Source organism: Cynocephalus volans, chromosome 6 (assembly GCF_027409185.1).
Source record: "Cynocephalus volans isolate mCynVol1 chromosome 6, mCynVol1.pri, whole genome shotgun sequence".
Lineage (NCBI taxonomy): Eukaryota > Metazoa > Chordata > Mammalia > Dermoptera > Cynocephalidae > Cynocephalus > Cynocephalus volans.
In genome coordinates, this window is record NC_084465.1 from 99949147 (window position 1) to 99970041 (window position 20895).

The 20895-nt window shown below is 54.5% G+C and overlaps 2 protein-coding genes across 2 annotated transcripts in view; one reads left to right on the forward strand and one right to left on the reverse strand.

Moving 5' to 3' along the window:
- The window catches only part of SEC14L5 (SEC14 like lipid binding 5), a 40860-nt gene extending 35802 nt beyond the window's left edge, over window positions 1-5058 (forward strand). The window contains exons 13-15 of the mRNA XM_063100657.1: window positions 328-555; window positions 2547-2725; window positions 4950-5058. Of these exons, the coding sequence (XP_062956727.1) occupies window positions 328-555; window positions 2547-2725; window positions 4950-5058 (516 nt within the window). The remainder of the gene's footprint in view (window positions 1-327; window positions 556-2546; window positions 2726-4949) is intronic.
- Window positions 5059-12777: 7719 nt separating this feature from the next.
- On the reverse strand, window positions 12778-20895 carry NAGPA (N-acetylglucosamine-1-phosphodiester alpha-N-acetylglucosaminidase). Its single transcript, XM_063100303.1, has 10 exons — window positions 20810-20895; window positions 20267-20722; window positions 19005-19144; window positions 17916-18024; window positions 16740-16868; window positions 16080-16285; window positions 15940-15987; window positions 15232-15333; window positions 15085-15148; window positions 12778-13581 (listed from the first exon to the last, which is right to left on the reverse strand). The coding sequence occupies exons 1-10, from the start codon at window positions 20893-20895 to the stop codon at window positions 13371-13373; spliced, it is 1551 nt and encodes a 516-aa protein (XP_062956373.1). The 3' UTR covers window positions 12778-13370.

Consider the following 20895-nt stretch of genomic DNA (forward strand, 5'->3'; position numbering starts at 1 on the left):
GCTCTAGAATGTGAAGGGTGTTCCAGAGAATGGCCTGCCTGGAGGCAAGAGGGGGCCTGTGTACCCTCACTTAGACAGTCATGGGCTTGGGTCTTCCCGGGGTGGAGCCTCCTAAGTGGTTCAGTGAGACGTGAGTCCATTTGCCCAGAGCAACTCTCAGACAAGGGGGCAATTAGGAGCCTTAGCAGCACCCCCCCCCACTGGGAATGAGCACGTGGCCCAGGACAGGGGACCCCAGTGGGCACCCACAGCATCCTCTGCCACCGTCTTCCCAATCCCAGCTCTCCCCTCTAGCTGGGACTTTCAGACCTGCCTGTCCCCACACAGGTGACGGTGGAGATTCTGGAAGGGGACTCAGTCATCACGTGGGACTTCGACATCCTGCGAGGAGACGTGGTGTTCAGCCTGTACCACACCAAGCAGGTGCCCAGACCAGGCCCCCGGCAACCTGGGGCCAGGGCTGGTGGGCAGCTGATCGACAGCGCCTGGGTCCTGGGCAGGGACTACAGCCGTGTGGAGGCTCCCCTCATCTGCCGGGAAGGGGAGAGCATCCAGGTTTGCGTTCTTGGGATGATTTGTTCATTTGTCAGGCAGTCTTTTTTTTTTTTTTTTTTTTTTTTAAAGATGACCGGTAAGGGGATCTTAACCCTTGATTTGGTGTTGTCAGCACCACGCTCAGCCAGTGAGCGAACCGGCCATCCGTATATGGGATCCGAACCCGGGGCCTTGGTGTTATCAGCACCGCACTCTCCCAAGTGAGCCACGGGCCGGCCCTGTCAGGCAGTCTTGAGTGTCCACTGTGTGCCAGACTTCTGGGGATATAGTGGTGGGCAAACTAGATGTAGTCCCCAGCCTCAGGGACCCTGCAGGACAGTGGGGAGAAGGACAGTCAATGTCTTATGTACGAAGTGCTCACCCATCAAATGGTGGCCAGGGAAGTATTTGGTGCTCTGCTGAGACGCAGCTCCTGTGCTAGGGAGAGCACTGGGTCTGGAGCCTCAGTTTCCCCATCTGAGAAATGGAAATCATCACAGGATCTAACTATATTTGTTTCCTGGGGCTGCTGTAACAAATGACCATAAACCAGGTGGCTTAAAACCATAGAAATATATTGTCTGACAGTTCAGGAGGCCACAAGTCCAAAATCAAGGTGTTGGCAGGGCCATGCTTTCTGGAGGCTCCAGGAAAGAGTCTGTTCCATGCCTGTCTCCTAGCTGTTGGTGGCCGCTGGCAATCCTTGGCATTCCTTGGCTTGTAGATGCATCACTCCAGTCTCTGCCCCTGTCCTTACACAGAGCTCTCCTCTGTGTGTCTTTCTTCTGTGTCTCAAATCTCCTTCTCTTTTCTCTGATAAGGACACTAGTCATTGTATTTCGGTTCCACACAACTGCAAAGACCCTATTTCCAAATAAGGTCACATTCCAAGGTGTTGGGTGGACATGAATTTTGGGGGAAAATAATTCTACTAAGGCGGGGAGAAGGACAAGGGTGTTGGGATTTGAAGTCCGAGCTCTCTGCGTGAGTTGAAGTGGCTTCAGTATGGAAGAGACCCCAGAGGGGTGGCCGGGTCTCAACATTCCAGTGGAAGGAGCCCTAAGCACAAAGTTGAAGAAGGGGGGACAAGGCAGGTGGGCTTGGGGGGCAGTGTGAGTGCTGGGGAGGGGTCAGAAGTTAGTTTGGATGGGAGTGGAGGTGTTAAGGCCCTGAGGTCAGTGGGAAGATCTAGGGTCCCAGGACCCCAGCCTCAGCATCTCCTTAGACACTTGTCAAAGATGAATTTGCCGGTCCCCACGTCAAGAGGGCTAACTCCAAACCTCTGGGCCTGGGGCTTGGAATCCACATCCCTTATCTTTTCCTGGTGATTTCTGATGCACACGCAGTTTCAGAACTGAGGCAACAGAGAAACTGTAGGTCTGGGAACAGAACTTGGGTGTGTCACAGAATATGAGTCATCCCTGCTGACACCCACATTCTCCACGAGGCCAGTGTTGCAGGTGGAATGTCACTCCCCACCCGCCGAATACACACACACATCCCCAGCTCCACAAGCTGCGAGCCCTGCAGGTCTCACTGAAAGTTCTAGGGACACGTCACCTCCCAGCCCCCCGGATCTCACTAACATCTCAACCCTCCCTTCCTTGCTCTCCCCTACCCCTCAACACACTCTCTTTAACCACCTGTGAGCTCCCCACCCAAATTGCTCTCCAAATCCCCTCGCTTTGCAAATCCCACTCAGCAGAACAAAAGCCCCACAAAATGCAGGTGTTTAACCAAACCACACCTCTGTTGTACTGCAGCTGCACTGCAAGCACAGGCCTCGACTCTCCCCTGTCCCCCACCCAGGTTAAGATGGAGGCCCCAGGGGTATGGGGGTAACAGCAAGGATTACTTTGGGAGGTGCTTGAAGAAGGGTTTGCTGGTGGCTTGGAGAAAGGGACAGAGGAAGGAGTCCCCTTTTCCTGGCTGCAGGAAGTCCCTGAAGGTTCAGCCCCCTCATCTCATCCCCAGGAGGACCTAGTCCTCAGGATGTGGCTGCTGTGTTTCAGGGCTCCCATGTGACCCGGTGGCCTGGGGTCTACATACTCCAGTGGCAGATGCATGGTCCCCCTGGCAATGTGTCCTGCAGCCTCCCAGGCGTGGAGGATGTCCTGACAGCTCTGCATAGCCCTGGCCCCAAGTGCAAACTCCTCTACTACTATGAGGTGCTGGCGTCCGAGGACTTCAGGTAGGAGGGCTGGGAGAGGAGGCCTGGGTGGGAAGGGCCTGGGTCCCCACTCCAGGCTGGGTTGCCAACACTCCCTAGCATCCCTTCCTCCCGGGCTGTGGGCACTGGGTTCAGGTGAGTGTGAGTGACTGTGCAGACACCTGGGCTTTTGTTCCACCTCCTGTGTCAGCCTCTCCAGGGGTGGGGCCCAGCATGGGCACTGTTGGAACTCTCCAGTGATTCAGAGAATGCGGGTCCAACACTATGCCTCCAGCTCTGCGTCAGCAGCAGAGACTTCCCTTAAAATGAAACCCTGGACAGAAGCCCAGCATATCAGACCGGTTGGTTGGGGGCAGAAAAGGAGACCAAGGGCCTCCAATTTGGGCCTTTTTTCACTCCTAGAATTCCATAGGGTTTGGAACTGTTCTAGAACTTTCTAGGATAGTGCCTCACACACAACTCTCCCCAAGTTGTAGCTTTCAGAGAGACAAAGAAGTGTGGTGGCTAAGACCTCTAGCACTTCCTGGCTGCTGTGTGACCTGGGACAAGTCACTTCACCTCTCTGAGCCTCAGGTGCCCCATCTGCTAGATGGGTACCTCTGCCTCGTGGGGGTTGTTGTAGGGATGATATAGTTGGGGAAGCCTGCCTGTTACCTGTGCATATAGTAAGTGCTTGATAGCAGAAATGAAGCAGAGTCTGAGGTGGACAGGCAATTTCTTCAAAGCTCTTATCTTTATTTTATTATTATAAGGCCTTTTATCTAAGTGTGTGATTTCTTATCCTGCTTCGTGACATTATCTATTAGTTTTCATCTAAAAACAATGCTTGAATTCTTTACTGTGGGGTAAAATCGAGGCTCCAGGAGGGTGCTGATTCTGGACCCTGCATCGCAGCCGGAGCTCTGAGGACCCCAGGGGCACCTGCAGCCCAGAGTGAGGAATACTGGGCCAGAGCTTTATTCCAGAGAAGGATCCCATAGCTTGTCAGCTCAGACTCAGACGAATAGACATGGGCATCTGGGGTTGCTGCCTCCGGGAGGGCTGGTTCTGGTGGGTGGAGGCCAGAGGGGTGCACGACAGCCAGTCTGGTCTGGTCAGTGTGGCGGGACTTTGCTGCCCTGTGTTTCAGTAGCCTCATGAGAAAATCAGTTCAAAGGCTATTTCCTGGTCACCCTCAGTGCACAGGTGCTGGGCCGGGCTTTGGGGGGGACCAGACAGACAGGTCTGCCATCACAGAGCAGAGGACCAGGTACTCATGCCCATGTGTAATTATTGGCAGCGATGCATACCAGGAAGGTAAGTCTGGCGTAGAGTCCTTCCCAAGGTCACATGGACAGGAGGTGCTAGAGGACTTAACACAGAGAATGGTCAGAGCACAGAACAGGGTTGTGGGGGTAGGTATCTGGGAAGTGACCATGGAGTTGAGATTTAAGTGATATGCCCTCGAATCACCAGGGGATCTTGTTAACATACAGATCTCTTTAACATGCAGACTCTGAGTCTGCATCTCTAACAAGTTCTAGGTGGCTTGTGCTGCTGGTCCCTGGACCACACTTTGAGTAGCGAGGCCCTAACGCTGCGTTGTTCAATCCATAACTACTAGCCTCCCGCAGCAATTTCAACTTAGCAAGTAGAATGAAATATAATGAATGATTCAGTTCTGCAGTTGCACTAGCCACATTTCAAGGGCTCAGTGGCCCCACGTGGCCAGAAGCTGCCATGTTGGATGGCAGGATGGAGCGGCACCATCCACCAGAACTTTCTGCTCTGAAGTTTGGAGTAGGCGTTAACTAGACAGCTCAGGGAGGTGCTTCTGCAGCCGGCAGCCGGCTGGGCTGGGTGTGTGCAAAGGCAGGGTGGCGGGAGCTGGAAGGAGGGCAGCGTGGTTGGAATGCAGAGAGTGACGGGGTGTGAGGCTAGAGGTGGGGACCCCCGGTCTGCAGGGTTCTTCAGGACCAGGCTAAGGCCCTAGGTCAGGGGAGCCCCTGAGTGGTGTGTGGCAGATGGGGCCTAGTGCTGGGGGACGGGGTGTAGGACATGGGGGACGCCTCATTTGTCATAATCAAGTCGCTTGCTTTTCCCTCTGCTCTGGGTCCGGGCCCCTGGGACGGTTACCAGCTGTGTGGGACAAGCCCTGGGGCTTCATCTGCAGTATCAACAGCTTTTCCATTGCCATGTGTTGGCCCCAGGGCCGTGTCACCTTGAGAAGGTGGAAGGTGACGTGCACCGTGCCCTTTCTCCCCAGGGGTTCCATGTCCAGCCTGGAATCCTGTACCAGCGGCTTCTCCCAGCTCAGCGCTGCCACCTACTCTTCCTCTGGCCAGTCCCATAGCAGTTCCCTGGTCTCCAGATAGCCCGGTCCGAGCCCTGCACAGCATCCCACTTGCCTCCTGCCCCTGGAAGTGTCCAGAATAAGAAGCCAGCTTGCCACGAGGACCAGGAATGTGTGGGCTGGAGCCCCAGGTCTAGATGCTGCCAAAGTTGGGGTGTCTGGAGCAGGCGGCAAGGATCCAGCTCACGGCCTGAGTGTGGCACAAGCCTCGAGGTCAGGACTTTCAAGGTGGCAACAAGAGCCTTCTTGTAAGGAAAGACCAAGGGATCTGACCATCTTCGGGTCTCCCTGGATCTAGGGCTCAGTGATGTCAGCAGGGCTGAGACCCCCTCTCTCCACCTGTGGCTCCACTTTTGATCACTGTTTGGTGCCCTCTTCCACCCCCCGCTCGGCTGCAGAGGGGAATCTTTCTTTTCCCAAAGTTCCAGTCCATGTCCCAGAAATGAGTTACCAGCCTGCTGGGGCCTCATGTCAATTCTGGAACCAATCACAGTTACCGGGTGCAGGGCGGCGGGGGGGGGGGGGGGGGGGGGGGGGGGGGGGGGGGGGGGGGGGGGGGGGAATGGAGAACATTGATTGGCCGGCAGGCTCGTGTTCAATTTGGACCAATCACTGTGATCCGGGAGGGGGTGTGCAGTACAGTGATTGGTCAGCCCGAATCACATGCACGTCCCTGGAGCCAACCACATAGTCTGGAAAGGGCAAGTGGTGCCTCGAGGAATATTGGGGTTCTCCCCAGAAGAGAGGATGCTGGGCAGGCGGGATGGTGGGTTCTCACTGTAGCATCTGATTCCATAGCAATGCCTGTGTCTCAAGATGTGCATGGTGAGCAGTTACGTGAGTTACAGGCTTTGCTTGCTGTGGGGGGCAGCCCACTCTGGATTGAAGATCCATTTTCCAGGGCTTGGCTGGGAGGGCCTAATCCTGATGACCCCTGACTCGAAGAGGGTGGGAAAGCCCAGGGTTTCTGCAAAGGTCCAGGCAGTGATGGGACAACTCAGGCTCCCCTCTGGAGGTCCCTTTCTCTCCTGGGGAGCTGTCTAATTATGACATTTTGGGGTTGTAAGCCACAGAAACCCACCTCCCATGTGCTTAAACACAAAAGAGTGACCATTCATGGGTGCATGTAACTGGCCAGTCCAGGGCTTCAGGTATGGCTGGATCCAGGGTCTCGATATGGCATCAGGACTCCCCTGCAGGGTGGAGGCTGTTGTCTCTGCCTGGGGGCAGATCTGACTCCAGAACCAGTTCCAATTTTGACATGGCTCCCCAGTTACTACATGGGAGAGTCTTGGGTCTTTTGGGGGCCTAAGGACATTTCTTTCCTGGGTCCCCCAAAAGGCAACAGGTCAGAGGTCACCAACTGGCAGCTTGCGGTCCGATCTGGCCTGTCTTTAGTCTTTTTTGTTTTTTGCCTATAGAGTGATTTAAATGTTGGGGAATTTCATATAGAAATCAGGATTTCTGGCTTCCCTTAGGCATTTGGGAGTGTTGCCAAATGGGGTCACTGTTGTTGCATGAAGAAAACTCTGCTGTGCCCCTGGACTGGATCCCCTCTGTCAATCAGTGCGCAGCCCATACCTCTCACCCTCATTATCTGCTTGGGAGGGACCTTGCTGATGTAGCTCTACCTGCAGTCTGGGTTCCAACCTGGAGGCCAAGGAGTTCAGCATCACTCATCTCTTCACCTTGCTTAGAGTTGGGATTGTCTCTGGCCAACACCCAGAGTCACTGGAACAAGGGGTGGGTTTACAGCCAATGACGGTCACCTTCATGCAAGCTTGGCATGCTGGGTCAAGGAGAGCGAGGACTGACTTTCCTACCAACCTCAACCCAAACCCAGAGCAGAGGAAAAGGGCCATCCTTTGTAGAGACATCCTTCTCCCTATGGGGAGAGAGCCTTGTCCACCTTCCTGTTGGCTCTCTTTTTGCTTCTCAGGTATATGAACAAAATACATAACTCTGCACGCTGCATCAAGGTGTGTGTGCACACGTGTGCATGAGGAGAGGGATTGATCGATTGGAGCGAGATGTTCTCAGAACTAATTGCTCCCATATCTGCAGGCATCTGTGCCTGAGAGCAATTTGCGATATTTTCAACTGTCATTAAATGAATTTCTAGCTTGTCTCTAAAAACTAGGTGTTACCCTAGAAATATTCTGGGATAAGCTGCCTTGGTGGTCTCTGCACATTTATTGTCTAGGACTCGTGCCCAGTGTAGGATGGAGAAACCTTTTCTTGACTTGGGGCTATAATTGGCTTGGACAACTGGGGGAACCTGCGTCTGCCATCCGCATTCCAGCCTTAACAGCAGGGTGAGGAGCCTCAGGCCCTCTCGGCTGTCCTCTTGGGAGTGCTCTCTCCTCTGGGAGAAACCCAGCTCAGACTGGCTTACCTAAAGAAGGGAATTCCCTGGGCCCTATTTTTGGGATGACCGAGGATGGGTCTTCCTCCAAGTATGGCCAGATCCAGGACCCCATGGCCTCAGGCCTCTCAGCTGCACTCTCTTGTCTCTGCATTTCTTTGCACAGTGGCCTCGTTCTTCCACCTGGTGGGAAAGGTGGCTGTTGGCAGCTCCAAGCCTGTAATGGCAGGGTTCACAATCTGAGACAGAGACACTTTCCCAGTGGAAGTCACATGCTAACTCCTATGGAACATATTGACGACGGGTTGGGGTCCTGTGATTGGCCTTCTCTCCAGAAGCAGCAGTGGGATGGGGGAGGGCCAGTCCCTCAATGGACAGGAGCTCAGAACCAGCAGTTGTCCTTGGTGGCGTTTGCTACGTGGCGCTGGTTCTCCCATGTGGTGGTCTCTGGGACCCACGTGGAGGCATCATTCATAGGTCATTCTTCTTGCCTTTGAGAGGCCTAGGATTAAAAATAATCTAAGGAAGGGGCTGCTGAGCTTTTGGCTTTTGAACTTCCTCAGACCCAAGGGCTGGAAGCTCCTTGGCTTGGGCTCTTTTCTCCACCTTGTTTATGCATCCATTGTGGCTAGGACAGAAACAACCCACTAGCAATGTGACTATTGCCGTTTAGGAGCCTGGGTTTTGGATGCAGACCAGGGTTCAAACCCCAGCCTTCCTTTCACTAGCTATGTAACCTCGAGCAGGTGACTTAAACCTCTCTGTGCCTCAGTTTCCTCATCTGTAAATGAGGATAGCAGTGCCTACCTCATTAGGTTGTAATGATGCAATGAGAATGGCCACGAAGTCCTCAGCACGGCCCCAGCGCACAGAAAGCGCTCAGTAAACGTCGTGGTAATTCCCATTCTCTAATGCTTCTCATCCAAAGACTCTGGGCTCCTTCCAGAGGACCCCAGTCACTGCTTCTCATGGGACAGCATGGCTCAGAGTACCAGATGCAACCAGAGAAAAGTGGATGTCCAGATACTGTTTCCCCAGGCTGGCCGGTCAGCTCAGTTAGTGTGTAGTGTTATAACACCAATGTCAAGTGTTCGTATCCCTGTACCTGCCGGCTGCCCCAAGATGACCTGAGCTGGGTGTGCAGTGGGACTTGCCTTTTTAGAAACTACTTGGGTTTTTTGGGCAAATCCACTAATCAGAAAGCCATTCTGAGGGATACTTCTCTCAGCCAGGGAGGCAATGTTTTCTACAGTGGTTGAAATAAAGGGATTTTGAAGTTTTTTGTTTTTTCTCCCTACCTTGCCTTCTCTGGAATTCCCCCTGCCCCCTGGGAAATTAATTGTTCAATGAGAATCGAATAATTCCTTTCAACAAAGTCTGTTTTGGCCAGTGAAATATGATTTTGTTTTCCTGATCATTTGCTCTAACTAGAAGCATTAAACATTTTAGATTTGGATATAATTCTACTGTCCCTAAAACCCTGGAGGTTTTTCTGGGCTTGTTCAAGAATTTCTCAGCTGTTGTTTATAAGACTTTAGAATATCTTAACAGGGGTGATATCACCCCCAAGAGGTTGCAAGTTGGTTCTTTGGGGGCTGGAGGTGAGGATCATACTTTTAACGTATAAGGCACAGATATATTGTATTAGTTTCTTAGGGTTGCCATAATAAATTACCACAAACTTGGTAGCTTAAAACAATAGAAATTTATTCTCAGTTCTGGAGGCCAGTGTCCGGAATCAAGGTGTGGGCAGGGCTGTGTTCTCTCTGAAGACTCCAGGAGAGGCTCCTTCCTGCCTCTCCCAGCATCTGGTGTCTCCAGGTGTTGCTGGACTTGTGGCCGCATCACTCCAATCTCTGCCTCCATCTCCATGTGGCCTTGTTTTGTGTGTCTCCTCTTCTGATAAGGACACCAGCTATTGGATTTAGGGCCCATCCCAAATTCAGTATTATTTCATCTTGAGATCCTTAACTAATTACATCTGCAAAAACCCTATTTCCAAATAATGTCACATTCTAAGGTTTGGGGTGGAACATGAATTTTGGGGGAATTCAACCCATCACATATGCATAAAATATAAAGGGACATATAGTTTGTCAGTCGTATTAAAATGCAGATCCCTGGGGCCCAATCAGCTCTGCCAACTTGGGATCTTGGGGATGGATTGCTTAATTCTACCTGCCAGGTATCCAGGTATCCAGGTGAAAGCAAGGGCCCTGCAGTCTTTTTTTTGGCTGCTCTGTCATGGCCCCTGGGGGTTTACCAAAATCCCAGACTTGGCATCCCAGAGTGCTACATTGAGGACAACAGCCACAGTCCTGACCTCAGAAGGTAGGAGGAGCCCTGTCCAGAGCACTGCCTGTCCCTCCCCAAGCTTGCTCGGGGCATGGAGCAGGGGTCCTGTCTGCCACATGGATGACAGGACTCTGAAAAGCTGGAGGCCAGGGGCCATCACTGTGGAGATCAGAGGAGGTGTGGTTCCCTGTGTGCGGGTGTGAGGGCCACCTGTCCACCCAGCCCTGCCCAACACGGGATTGAGGGGGAGCAGACGGCCCCCACCTGCTTCCATACAGTGTGTCCGTTCATTTGCTGTGACTCTTCTGTGGGTTTCTCTTGAACTGTGGGCGCCGGGTTGCAAAGGAACAGCTGGCTGACTCGTAGGTGTGGCAGGTGTCGAGAAAGAACAACCTGTGGGAGGACAGAGCTCCCGAGGGTGGATGAGAGCTGGGATCAGGTCTGAACTGTGGGTACCTGCTGATGTCTGTCTTGGCCAAAGCGCCTCCCCAGATGCCTCCTGGGGCCTGAACGCAACTGAAGGGTGTTCTAAAGTCTCCCCGAGGTCCCCAGCAGGACTGAGCCCCCATTGCCTGCAGTATTGACCTACTCACTAATGTCCCTTATCCAGGCTGCCTTCCCTTCCCTGACACCCTCCTGGGGTCACTTCCCAAGTAAACAACTTTATCTCACATCCTCGTCTCAGGCTGTGCTTTGGGGGACCTGACCTAAGACAAGGCTGTTACTAAAAGAAGAGGCACTGGATGTTGGCAGGCAAAGATAATAGATATCCCCACGACGAATGAAAAAACGAATTCCACAGGGGCGCAGGGAGAACAGACATTGCTCATCATGTCCCAGGTACTTAATGAGACCCTCTGCAGCAACTGCCATGCTCCTCTGGGCCTGGGTTCCACTAAGCTGTGCACTGTACGGTCGCTCTTCCAACTCAGCTGCCAGCACAGCAGAGGATAAACTGAGATGTCCCCTCGAAGGTTGGGGCTTTCAGGCCGAGGGTCATTTCAGGAACCCTCATGGGGGCTGCTGCCTCAGACCCCCTCCTAGGGGTGCAACCTGGAGATTCCAGGAACTCCCTCCACCAACCTCTGAGATTCAGACTCAGCAGGTCTGGGGCAGGGTCTGGAGTCTGCAAAGGTAGAGCATTCCTGGGAATACACTCCGACCTGCAGCCAGGCTTGGGAACTGCTCTTAGGAATACACCGTGATTTTTTTTTTTTTTTTTGTCTTTTTTTGTGACCGCGCTCAGCCAGTGAGCGCACCGGCCATACCTATATAGGATCTGAACCCGCGGCGGGAGCGCCGCTGCGCTCCCAGCGCAGCACTCTCCCAAGTGAGCCACGGGGTCGGCCCTACACTGTGATTTTAAGGCACCTGACTCAGCAGCTCCTCTTGAGGTGGTGCTGCTTCCCTTCCCCCTAAATTTGGGCCGGCCTGTGACTCACTCTACCTGCTGGAATGCAGTGGGAGTGAGGTCATGCCAGTTCCGAGCTGAAGCCTTTTACACTTCTCCCTCTCTTTGGACCCCCATCTCATCTTGACCCCAAGCCTGAGCTAGCCTCCTGGAGGACAAGACACCGTATGAGCTGAGCTCCGTCATCAGTTGTCACCCGCCAAAACCAGACAGCACCCCCGCTGGCCTGTCAGCTGCTCAGACACATGGGGAAGCCTGGCTGAAGTCACTGACCCTAATGCATATCAGCAAGATCAGCCAGTTGACCCTAAACTCATGAGAAATAATACTTTTTCATGAGAAGCAGTAACTGGTTAAGCCACTAAGTTTTGCTGTGGGTGGTTACGTGGCAATAGAAGACAGATATACCCTGTTTTGGGGAATGGGTCTATTCAAGGACCGGCTGACAGATGCAGCTCCTCCTCCCCTTTCCTCTACCCCAAAAAGCTGCTAAGCACACAGTGCCATATCACCGGGTTAGGGCTTAGACCCTTCAAACCCGTGTACAGAATGGGTCACAGGCCCTTCATGTGCCAGGCTGGGTCACCAGACCCCTCATGTGCAGGCCATGAGCTAGGTGATTGGGAAAAGATCCTGGGAGCCACCAGCAAGGTTGCCAATGTGGGCTCAGTCTCAGCATCAGCAGTAGTGGTGGTGGCCTCCTGGAGCATCCCAGGGACCCTGGCAGCAACAGCCTCCAGCAGCAGTAGCAGCTTCCCTGTCCCCCATCCCCCTCTGGGGACAGGGGGCCCTGTGGATCGGAGCCATTCATCCTTTATACTTAAGTCCAATAACCCAGGACACCTGGGTGAGAGTCAGACAGCCCAGGAACACCTGGGTGCCCACATGCGTCCACAAACAGCCAAAGAACACTGGGCACACATGCAGTTATTTATATCAAATGCTTGACAAGATTCCAAACCCCGGAGGAATCCTATTTACTTTTAATTTTCCCTGCACATATATATTCATAGGGCCTTACAGGGACTTCCTGAAGACCTTTCATGGGCTGCAGTGACCAACTGATAATCAACAAGGCCAGATGAATCACCTACACAGGCAAAGCTGCTGCTGGGGCCATGATGACTGGGGAGCGAGGTCCAGGCTGGCGGTGTGTGGCCACTCAGCTCTAGCATATTGTTGCCTTCTAGTCAGTGTGGTCTGGGGATTGGCAGCATCAGCATCACCCAGGTGCTTGTTAGAAACACAGAGGCTGGGCCGAACCCATGGCTCACTTGAGAGAGTGAGGCGCTGGAAGCGCCGAGGCCGCAGGTTCGGATCCTATGTAGGGATGGCCGGTGTGTTCACTGGCTGAGCGCGGTGTGGGCGACACCAAGCCAAGGGTTACGATTCCCTTACCGGTCACAAACAAACAAACAAACAAACAAAAAAACACAAAGGCTGCGGCCCCACCTCAAACCAAATCTGCACTTTAACAAGATCTTCATGATTCACCTGAATACTAAAGTTTGAAAGGCACCGGCTTAACCAGAACACGTCAGGGAGCTGGATTTGGCTTTGAGCTGCCTATTTTATGACCTGACTCAGGTTAAGAAGCCCCACCTGTTCAGCCCTGGGAATGCTCTGAAGTCCAGGACTCAGAGTTCAGACACCACCTGGTGGCACCTTTTATTATATCAATTTATTCAAGTGATAGAAAACACCTCTCAGCAGCAGGAAGACAAAATAGGTCTGTAAACATGTCCACTTCATTCCCCTCCCCTGTCCCTTCTTCTGAAGAGCTTCCTATAACAGGAAATAGAACTCTAGTTCGCAAATCTGGTATGAGGTCTGTAGAAAAGGGTCCTGTGGCTTGGCCAGGAAGGTAGAGACTTGCCCCTTTAATCTACCTTGTCTTAGGGGGCTGGCTGGAACCTGCCACTGTGTCATGATTTGGTCACTGAGTTTGGTTTGCTAGCAGCCCCTTCCCCAGGAGGCCGGAGACTCTTTGGCAGTGGCACAAACCCTCCTGTGTGTGGGGTGCGGGGGACAGGCCTCTCGAGCAGCAGACACAGGTGGGCCAGGAGCCGGAGTCTCCCTCCAGGGAGAGCGGTATTGCTGGGACTGTGTGTGCTGTGGCAGGGGGACAGGGAGCGGCTGAGGCACAGGTGCTATCGGAAGCTTGGTTGCGGCACAACGTCGGTGGCCTCAGAATTTCCCCTGCAGAAGCCGGACCACGTGAAAGCAAGCTGGTGGGACAGGCCTTGGCGGGCAGCTCAAGGCTTCAGTCCTTGAAGGGGCTGTGGGTGTCACCTGGCTGCTCCTTCTCCATGGCCAGGAGCTCCCCGTTCATCTCCTGCAGTGGGTGGTAGACGTAGTCCCCATCCAGGTGCCGGTTCCTCTCTGCTCGGGAGCCGAGGAACAAGGATACATTTGCTGCCGTACTGATCAGCAGGAGGAAAACCAGCGCCAGGGTGAGTGCCAGCCAGGTGGTCCTGTGGGCGGAAGGAAATCCCCACGTGGGAGGGTCACTGGGCTGATAGGGGCTGGGGGAGCACCAGAGAGGCTTCTCTGCCTCCACTGGAACAGGGGGCACGAAGTCAGGGGCCTCCTAGGACTACACAGGGAATGTCCATGAGCAAAACGGGTGGGGCGGGGACAGCTGTGAAGCAGGATGCAGGCCAGTGCTGCCACATCTCCTAATATTTCAAGAGAAGCCATAAAAAAAATTTTTAAAAAAATTGTGCAGGCCAAATAAAACCCAGCTGGGGACCTCAGCCTGTCGGGAGTCAGCAGTTTGCGTCCTGTGCTCCAGGGATTTGTAGGCAGCAGACAGTGGGGCTCTCAGAGCCTCTGGGTCCTGCACCAGCGTCCCCAAGGCAGGCAGAGTAGGGAGATCTGGCCCCCTTCCTCCAAGGGAGGGAGCTGGCAGGTGACAAGGGCAGGGTCTTTCAATTATATTTTTCTTTCTTCATGAGAATCTTTGGCAGAAGCCCTCAATGCAGAAGCAGCCACATGTGGATTGCTCAGGGAGACTGGGGCTGGAGCCCTGCCCATTAGACCCCAGCTGGCTACCTGTCCCCGCTGGCAGCTGCTGACAAATCCCAGGTCTACAGGGCAGGAGGTGCTCGAAGACTCACCTGGAGAGAAGCGCCTGGACATGAGGCTGAGCGCCTGGGGCTCCAGGGATCTCACTGTCCCTGTCCTCGTACACTTTTAGAGACCTTCAAGGCCTTTTCTCCAGGTGTGGTCCTAGCCTTCAGGGTCTCCTGGGTGGTTCCCGCCTCACCCCAGACTTACTGAGTCAGGATCTCCAGGAGGGGCCCTGCAGTTCTGAGTTCCTGGGGGCTACCTCCAGGACAATGCCTGGAAGCTTTCCATTCACACCCACCCCTGGCTCCCACCTCCAGAGTCTAGGGTGGGGACTGGGCACCTGGGATTGGGCTGCCGGAGGAAGAACTACCAGAGCAGAGGTTCTCCAAGTGGGATCCCCGGACCAGTAGCATGTTAGAAATGCAGATTCCCAGGCTTCACCTACTAATGCAAAAACTCTGGGGGTGTGGCCCAGCAATCTCTTTTAACAAGCCCTTGGGGGAACAAGTTTGAGACCCACTGCACTGGAAAACAAAGAAAGCACCAACATGAGGCCTGAGCACACAGAGGTGCCTGTGAAATGAGGTGAGCTGCTCGGAGCTCGGTGTCTGTGAACAGGGAGCTGAGAGAGTAAGTGGTGAGTCTTCATAGCAGTGAAATTAAACCTCTGGACTTTGCCCCAGTGGGAACTGGGGTGGGGGCCTAGGGCTCTCCTCACCATCTCCCTGGACTGTTGGGTGGCTGCTGGCCAGCACCAGCTGTGGCTGTCCTGTGCTTACGTCACAGAAATAACTCCTGGGTGCCCAGATGTGCTTTCCTGGCCTCGCTCAGTCTCTGGGCAGAGGCCAAGCCTTGCAGAGGGGGATTCCTCCTACTCCTACCCCCAGCTCCCACCAAGCACCTACCTGGTGAAAAAGGAGAGTTCTGCTGCCCTCTGGGGGACGACAGATGGCTGGAGGCACTGCTTCACTGTAAGACACCAGAGAGAGGCTGGAGGAGCTGGAGGAGGGTCTGCCCTCCCCTGCCCCCTGAGGTCCCGGGAGGGGCTGTACCTTGGGAGATGCTACAGTTGCCAGTCTGGGGGTCGCAGGGACACTGGTGTTCACACTGGCAAGGCCTTTGGCAGCCTGGCCCGTACCAGCCGAAGGGACACTCTGCAGAGAGATGGGAGGACAGGGATGGAGAGCTCCTGTGCCAGCGCCTTTCTCTGCAGCATGGGAGGGCTCCCAGGTGATTGCAGAGCCCCCTGGTCCCCCACAGGCCGGCCCCTGAATGTGACCTGATTTGGAAATAGGCAGATGTAGTTAAGTTTCTCAAGATGAGACCACTGTGGACTTAAGGTGGGCCCTAGAGCCAATGACCTGGGGTCCTTATAAGAGAAAGTAGAGGGAGACTGCACATAGACAGAGACAAGCCATGAAGACAGAGACTGGAGTGTCACAGCCAGGAGCCACCGAGAGCTGGAAGGGGCAAGGCAGGATCCTCCTCTAGACCTAAGGAGCAAGGCCCTGTCTACACCTGCTTTCTGACTTCTGGTCTCCAGAGTGGTGAGGACAGACTTGTTGCTTCCGCCCCACCCAGTCTGTGGAGTCTGCTGCACCAGACACAGCAGCTCACACACAAGGCAAGTGCAGGAGACCAGAGGCAGCCCGTTTCCAAATGAAGACAGGACAAAGGCAGCTGGGGAGCTCCACGCCTCCAGGATCGCCCTCCCCACATCTGTTGGGGCCCAAGGAGGGCACTGGCCTGGTGGCTTTTACCTTCGCTGCAGTTGGAGCCTGTCCACCCAGCTTCACAGCGGCACCCGGCTGCCAAGACAAGGCCAAGGAGGCAAGGTGAGGGCCCAGGCGGGGTGGGGGTGTCCCCAGTTAAGCCATCTCCCCGGAAGCCCCCCACTCACTCTCTGTGCACAGCCCGTGCTGGCTGCAGTTGGAGGGGCCACAGTCCAGCTCGCTGCAGGCACTGTCCCGCCAGAAGCGTCCCGTGCACTGGCAGTGACCCTCCACACAGGTCCCGTGGCCGTTGCAGTCGGGCGGCTGGCAGTGGGGCTCATGCACACACACCACAGTAGACACGTGGCGGGGACAGCGCCACATGTTGTCCTGGCTGCAGGGGGACACAGCATGTGAGGAGAGGCCCCTCCAGCCCCTACTGCTGCCCATGGGGCTGCCCCTCCCTGTCTCTCTCCCTCTTCTCACTTCTCTGGACTTTTACAGGTTCTGCCCATGTCCTACAATCCCTCCCACCCCAGGGCCTTTGCACATGCTGTGCCCACTGCCCTGAAGGCTATCCCACCCTGTCCAGCCACTTCCTCATCCTTCAGATCTCAGCTTATGTTCCATTATCCTCAGGGAGCTCTTTCCTGACCCACTGACCCCTGACCCCACTTTATAGGCTTGGGTAGCACCAGTATACTGAGAGGTAGGGGTCTTGGCTCTTCCTGTTCACTCTTGAATCCCCAGGGCCTGGCACATAGCAGGTACTTGATACTGGCTGGATGAGACAGTAGGGGGCAGGCTTGGACTATGACCCTTACGAAGAAGAGCTCTGCTGTGCTTACCAGTGATCGGACGGGTAACTGGCCAAGGTCCCGTTGAGCACGAAGGTGGCAGACCCGCCTCCATCCAGGTTGATGGCGTTGACTACGTCCTGTTTCAGCAGGAACTCCGCCATCTCCCACAGGTTAATGCTGTGGCACAACAGTGTGTCCACTGCTATTTCTGGTTTAACTCGTCTCACTTTCAATGGTGGGCAGTATATACTCACTATGGCTGGCAAATTTCTAAATGGCCCCCCTGTGATGTCCTGTCCTAGTCCCCAGAAGCTGTGAACATGAGAGCTCACTCCCGTGAGTGTGTTATACGGCATACGTGTCCTTAAGGGAAGAAAATCTCCTGGATTATCTGGGTGAGCCCAGTGGGGTCACAGGAGCCCTTACAAGCAGAGAGCTGTCTCTGGCAGAAGAGGAAGTGAGAGATCCGAAATACGAGGGGAATTAAAGGTGGATTAGATTTGTGGTGTGAAGATGGGGGGCGGGGGATGTACGTGAGAAGGAAGGTGAGCAGCCTTAAGGAGCTCAGAGGCCCCCAGCTGGCGGCCAGCACCGAAACTAAGACCTCAGTCCTGCAACCAAAAGAAACTGGATTCTGCCCACAGACTGAATGAACGTGAAAGAGGATTCTTTCCCAGAAGTTCCAGATGAGAGCCCTGCCTGGCCAACTTCTTGCCTTTGTCCATGGGACACCCAAACACAGAACATTCCCAGATGAGTGTTCCTGGATTTCTGATCCTCAGAACTGCGATCTAACAAATGGTGTTGTTTTAAACCGCTAAGTTTGTGCTGATTTGTTACACAGTGATAGCAAACTAATATGCTCTCTTTATAGAGGCTGAGGCTGTGGTTCAGAGAGGCTGAGTGACTTGTCTACAGTGCAGAGGTAGCAATGGCTGAGCTAGGATTGGAACCAAGGTCTTCTCCCTGCTAACTCTGTAATAATTTCCTTATATCCCAGCCAGGGCTCAGGAAAGATGAGGCCTAGAGATGGGGACAATGAGAGGAACTGTGTGGAGGAGAATGAGTTCTTGGAAGTGGGATGGATCTAGGGACCCTCTTTCTGCGGAATGGCAGGGGACAGACAGGTGTGGACATCCCCAGAGAGAAGCTGGGGTCAGACAGGTGGCTGTCGCTGGGTTGTTCCTCAACCCAAGCCTGGAGGTCTCAGTTCTCAGCACTCACCCACGCTGCTCCGTCTGTCCATCTGCGTGGAAGAGCACCAGCTGCCCTTTCCGGTCGTGGCCCACGGCCGTCCTGGCGGACATCACGTTCACAAATTTGCTAAAGGAACCTGAAGGAGAAGCGATCTAGCTGATTGCCTGGCCCTCTGGGAGGCCTCCTGGGCTCTGACTCCCATTTCTTGCCAAACACCACTCTCTACTCCTGGCCCAAGCCACCCAGCACCTCCCCTGCAGGGACACAGCCTCTCTGTTGGTCTCCCTGCCTTCCCTCTGCCCCATTCCAGCCAGAAGATTCTTCTTAAATATAAACCAAGTGACATCAACCTCCAGGTAAAAGCCCTCTAATGGCTTCCACTATTCTTAGAACAAAATCCAAAGGCTCTGCACAACCTCTCCAGCCTTCTCCCCGTCCTGCCTCCTCTCCTGGGCAACCCCCTCACCTCCCTGGAGCCACTTTCTGCCTTAGGGCCTTTGTGCTTTCTGTCCCCTCTGGCTGGGAACTGCGCTCCTCTCTAACTCTTCCCATGGCTTGTTCCTTCTGATCCAAGGTCACCTCCTCAGGGAGGCTAAAACAGCCCATGCCCACATCAATGTTGTGGCATTCCTTTCCTGCCCCGGTATTCCGCATCCCAGTGGTTCTCAAACTTGAGCATCCATCAGACTCACAAGGGAGCTTTTTAAAACAGAGCCTCTTGTGCCTCACTTCCAGGGACCGATTCTGCAGGTCCGAGGCAGGTGGGTCCAGGGTGATGCTGCTGCTGGTCCACGACATTTCAGCAGCACTTCTCTGTTCCTTTGCCCACACCTCCTGGCCCCCATCTCTCCCCTTCCCCAACTTTATTTCTCTCTTTTAGCACTTACCAATTACTTCCAGCTACTTATATAACTACTTTCTTTCTTGTAGATTGCATATAAAACTATCTTAATCCCCACAGGTCCCCCAGTACCCAGAAGAGTGCTGTACACAAAGTAGCTGCTCAGCAAACAATTGTGGAAAAGATTTCAGAATAGCTCCCCTCCTTCCTCTCCCTACCACCCCAACCATTCCTGGTTCTCAAGAGGACTGTTGCCAACAGCCTGCTGTCCCCACCTGTTTCCTGAGTCTCATCACACTCGGTGGCCTGGCTCTCATTGATGTAGATGCTTCCATTGCGAATCAGCCACACGACCCCGCTCAGCAGCTGCACAAATGGATTCTCAGTGTCCAGCACCTCCTCCTCAGACAGGTACCTGGATCCAGGGAAGGTGTGAAACTCACTCACCAGCAGAGGCAGCTACAGGTGGATAGTGGGGCTCCTTCCTCCCTACCCCCCTCAGCCTGGCTGCTGGACTCTTCCTCCTGCCCCAGGAACCTGTGTGGGCCTGGTCCTGAGTGTAGCTGTGGTGCTCTGCAGCTGTTTGGGACTTCCGTGTTGTCAGAGCCAGGGCCAACAAGACTGAGTAGCAGGGCTGTGACAATACCCCTATGCACCTTTGTAAACATCAATTGATAGAAACAACCATCCCCAACAAATGTCAAATGCATCTACATCCCTCCTTCTCCAGGCCATCACCCCAGCCAAACTACCACCTGAGCCTGTAACAGCCTCTTTTTTTTTTTTTTTTAAAAAAAAGATGACCGGTAAGGGGATCTTAACCCTTGACTTGGTGTAATCAGCACTACACTCTCCCGAGTGAGCCACGGGCCGGCTTGTAACAGCCTCTTAAACGGCCTCCTGCTTCCACCAACCCAGACTCCACCCAGGATTAGAGCAAGCTTTTAAACAATCAGATAATCTGAATTTATTTAAACGATCAATCCTGTCATTCTCTGATATTGCTCGTTTTTTCAGTCCCTCACACACATCAAGCTCCCTGTACCTCTGAGCCTTTGCCCTTGCTGTTCCTTCTGACTGGAATGTTCTTCCTCCAGTTCTGACCCTGCCTGACTTGTGACTGATCAGATCTCAACTCAAAGGTCACCTTCTTAGAGGCCTGTTCCTGATTACCCTCCCTAAAATCAACACTCTATATACATCCCGTTCATTGCTTCGCTGCATGCACACGACCTAAATTTATCTTTATTTACTTGGCTTTTGTTTACATTTCCTATAAATGGGGGAGGTCTCTTAAGGCAAAGACTGTGTTTGTTCACTGCTATCTCAGCAGCGAGCAGCACACTGCCTGATACAAAGCCAAGTGCTCAGTGATACCGGATGACGAACAAACTGCAAGGAAGGCATTACTATCCCCATTCAGCAAATGAGGAAACGGAGGTCAACTTGTTTAGGTGACTTGAACTCGGCGACAGGGCTACTATCCAAGTCTCAGGCCCTCTGGCCTCGACAGCCACGGGTCTCCCTGCCTCCTCACCCGGTGACCAAGGTCCCGTCGCGGCGGATCCCGAACTGCGCGTTCTGCAGCCCCCCGGAGCTGCTCACCCGCCGCCCGTCGCTCACCACGTTCCCCAGGCACTCGCCCGTGGCCATGCGGAAGAAGCCGCCGTTCTGGGCGACGCGGCAGCCGGCCGCCAAGGCCGTCTCCTCCACGGTGACGCGACGCCTCTCCGCGCAGCCGCCGGGCCCGCCGGGCTCCAGCACCGAGAAGGTGCGCAGGGGCGAAACGGCCCGCGTCAGGTGGCCGGCCACCGCGCGGCCCCCGAAGTGTGAGACGAAGGTGCGCACGGCCGCGCCGCCGGCGTCGGGGGTCGCGTGGGGCGGGGGCCAGCTCTCGTGCTCGCGGCTGCCGGCGCGTGCCGGCGTGCAGTCCCGGGCCGGGCGCACCCGTTCGCGGGGGTAGGGCAGTAGCAAGTCATCGTCGAGGGAGACCCTGCGGGGACGGCGCGGCCGTGAGCTCCTGAGCCCCGAGGGCAGGGCGATCCCCGACCCCGGCTCTCCCCTCGGGAGCTGCACTCACCCCGCGTCAAAGCCACCAGACGCCTCCCCGAGGAAGCCGAGCAGCGCGGGTAGGAAGAAGAGCCAGCAAGCCGTGGAGGCCGCCAT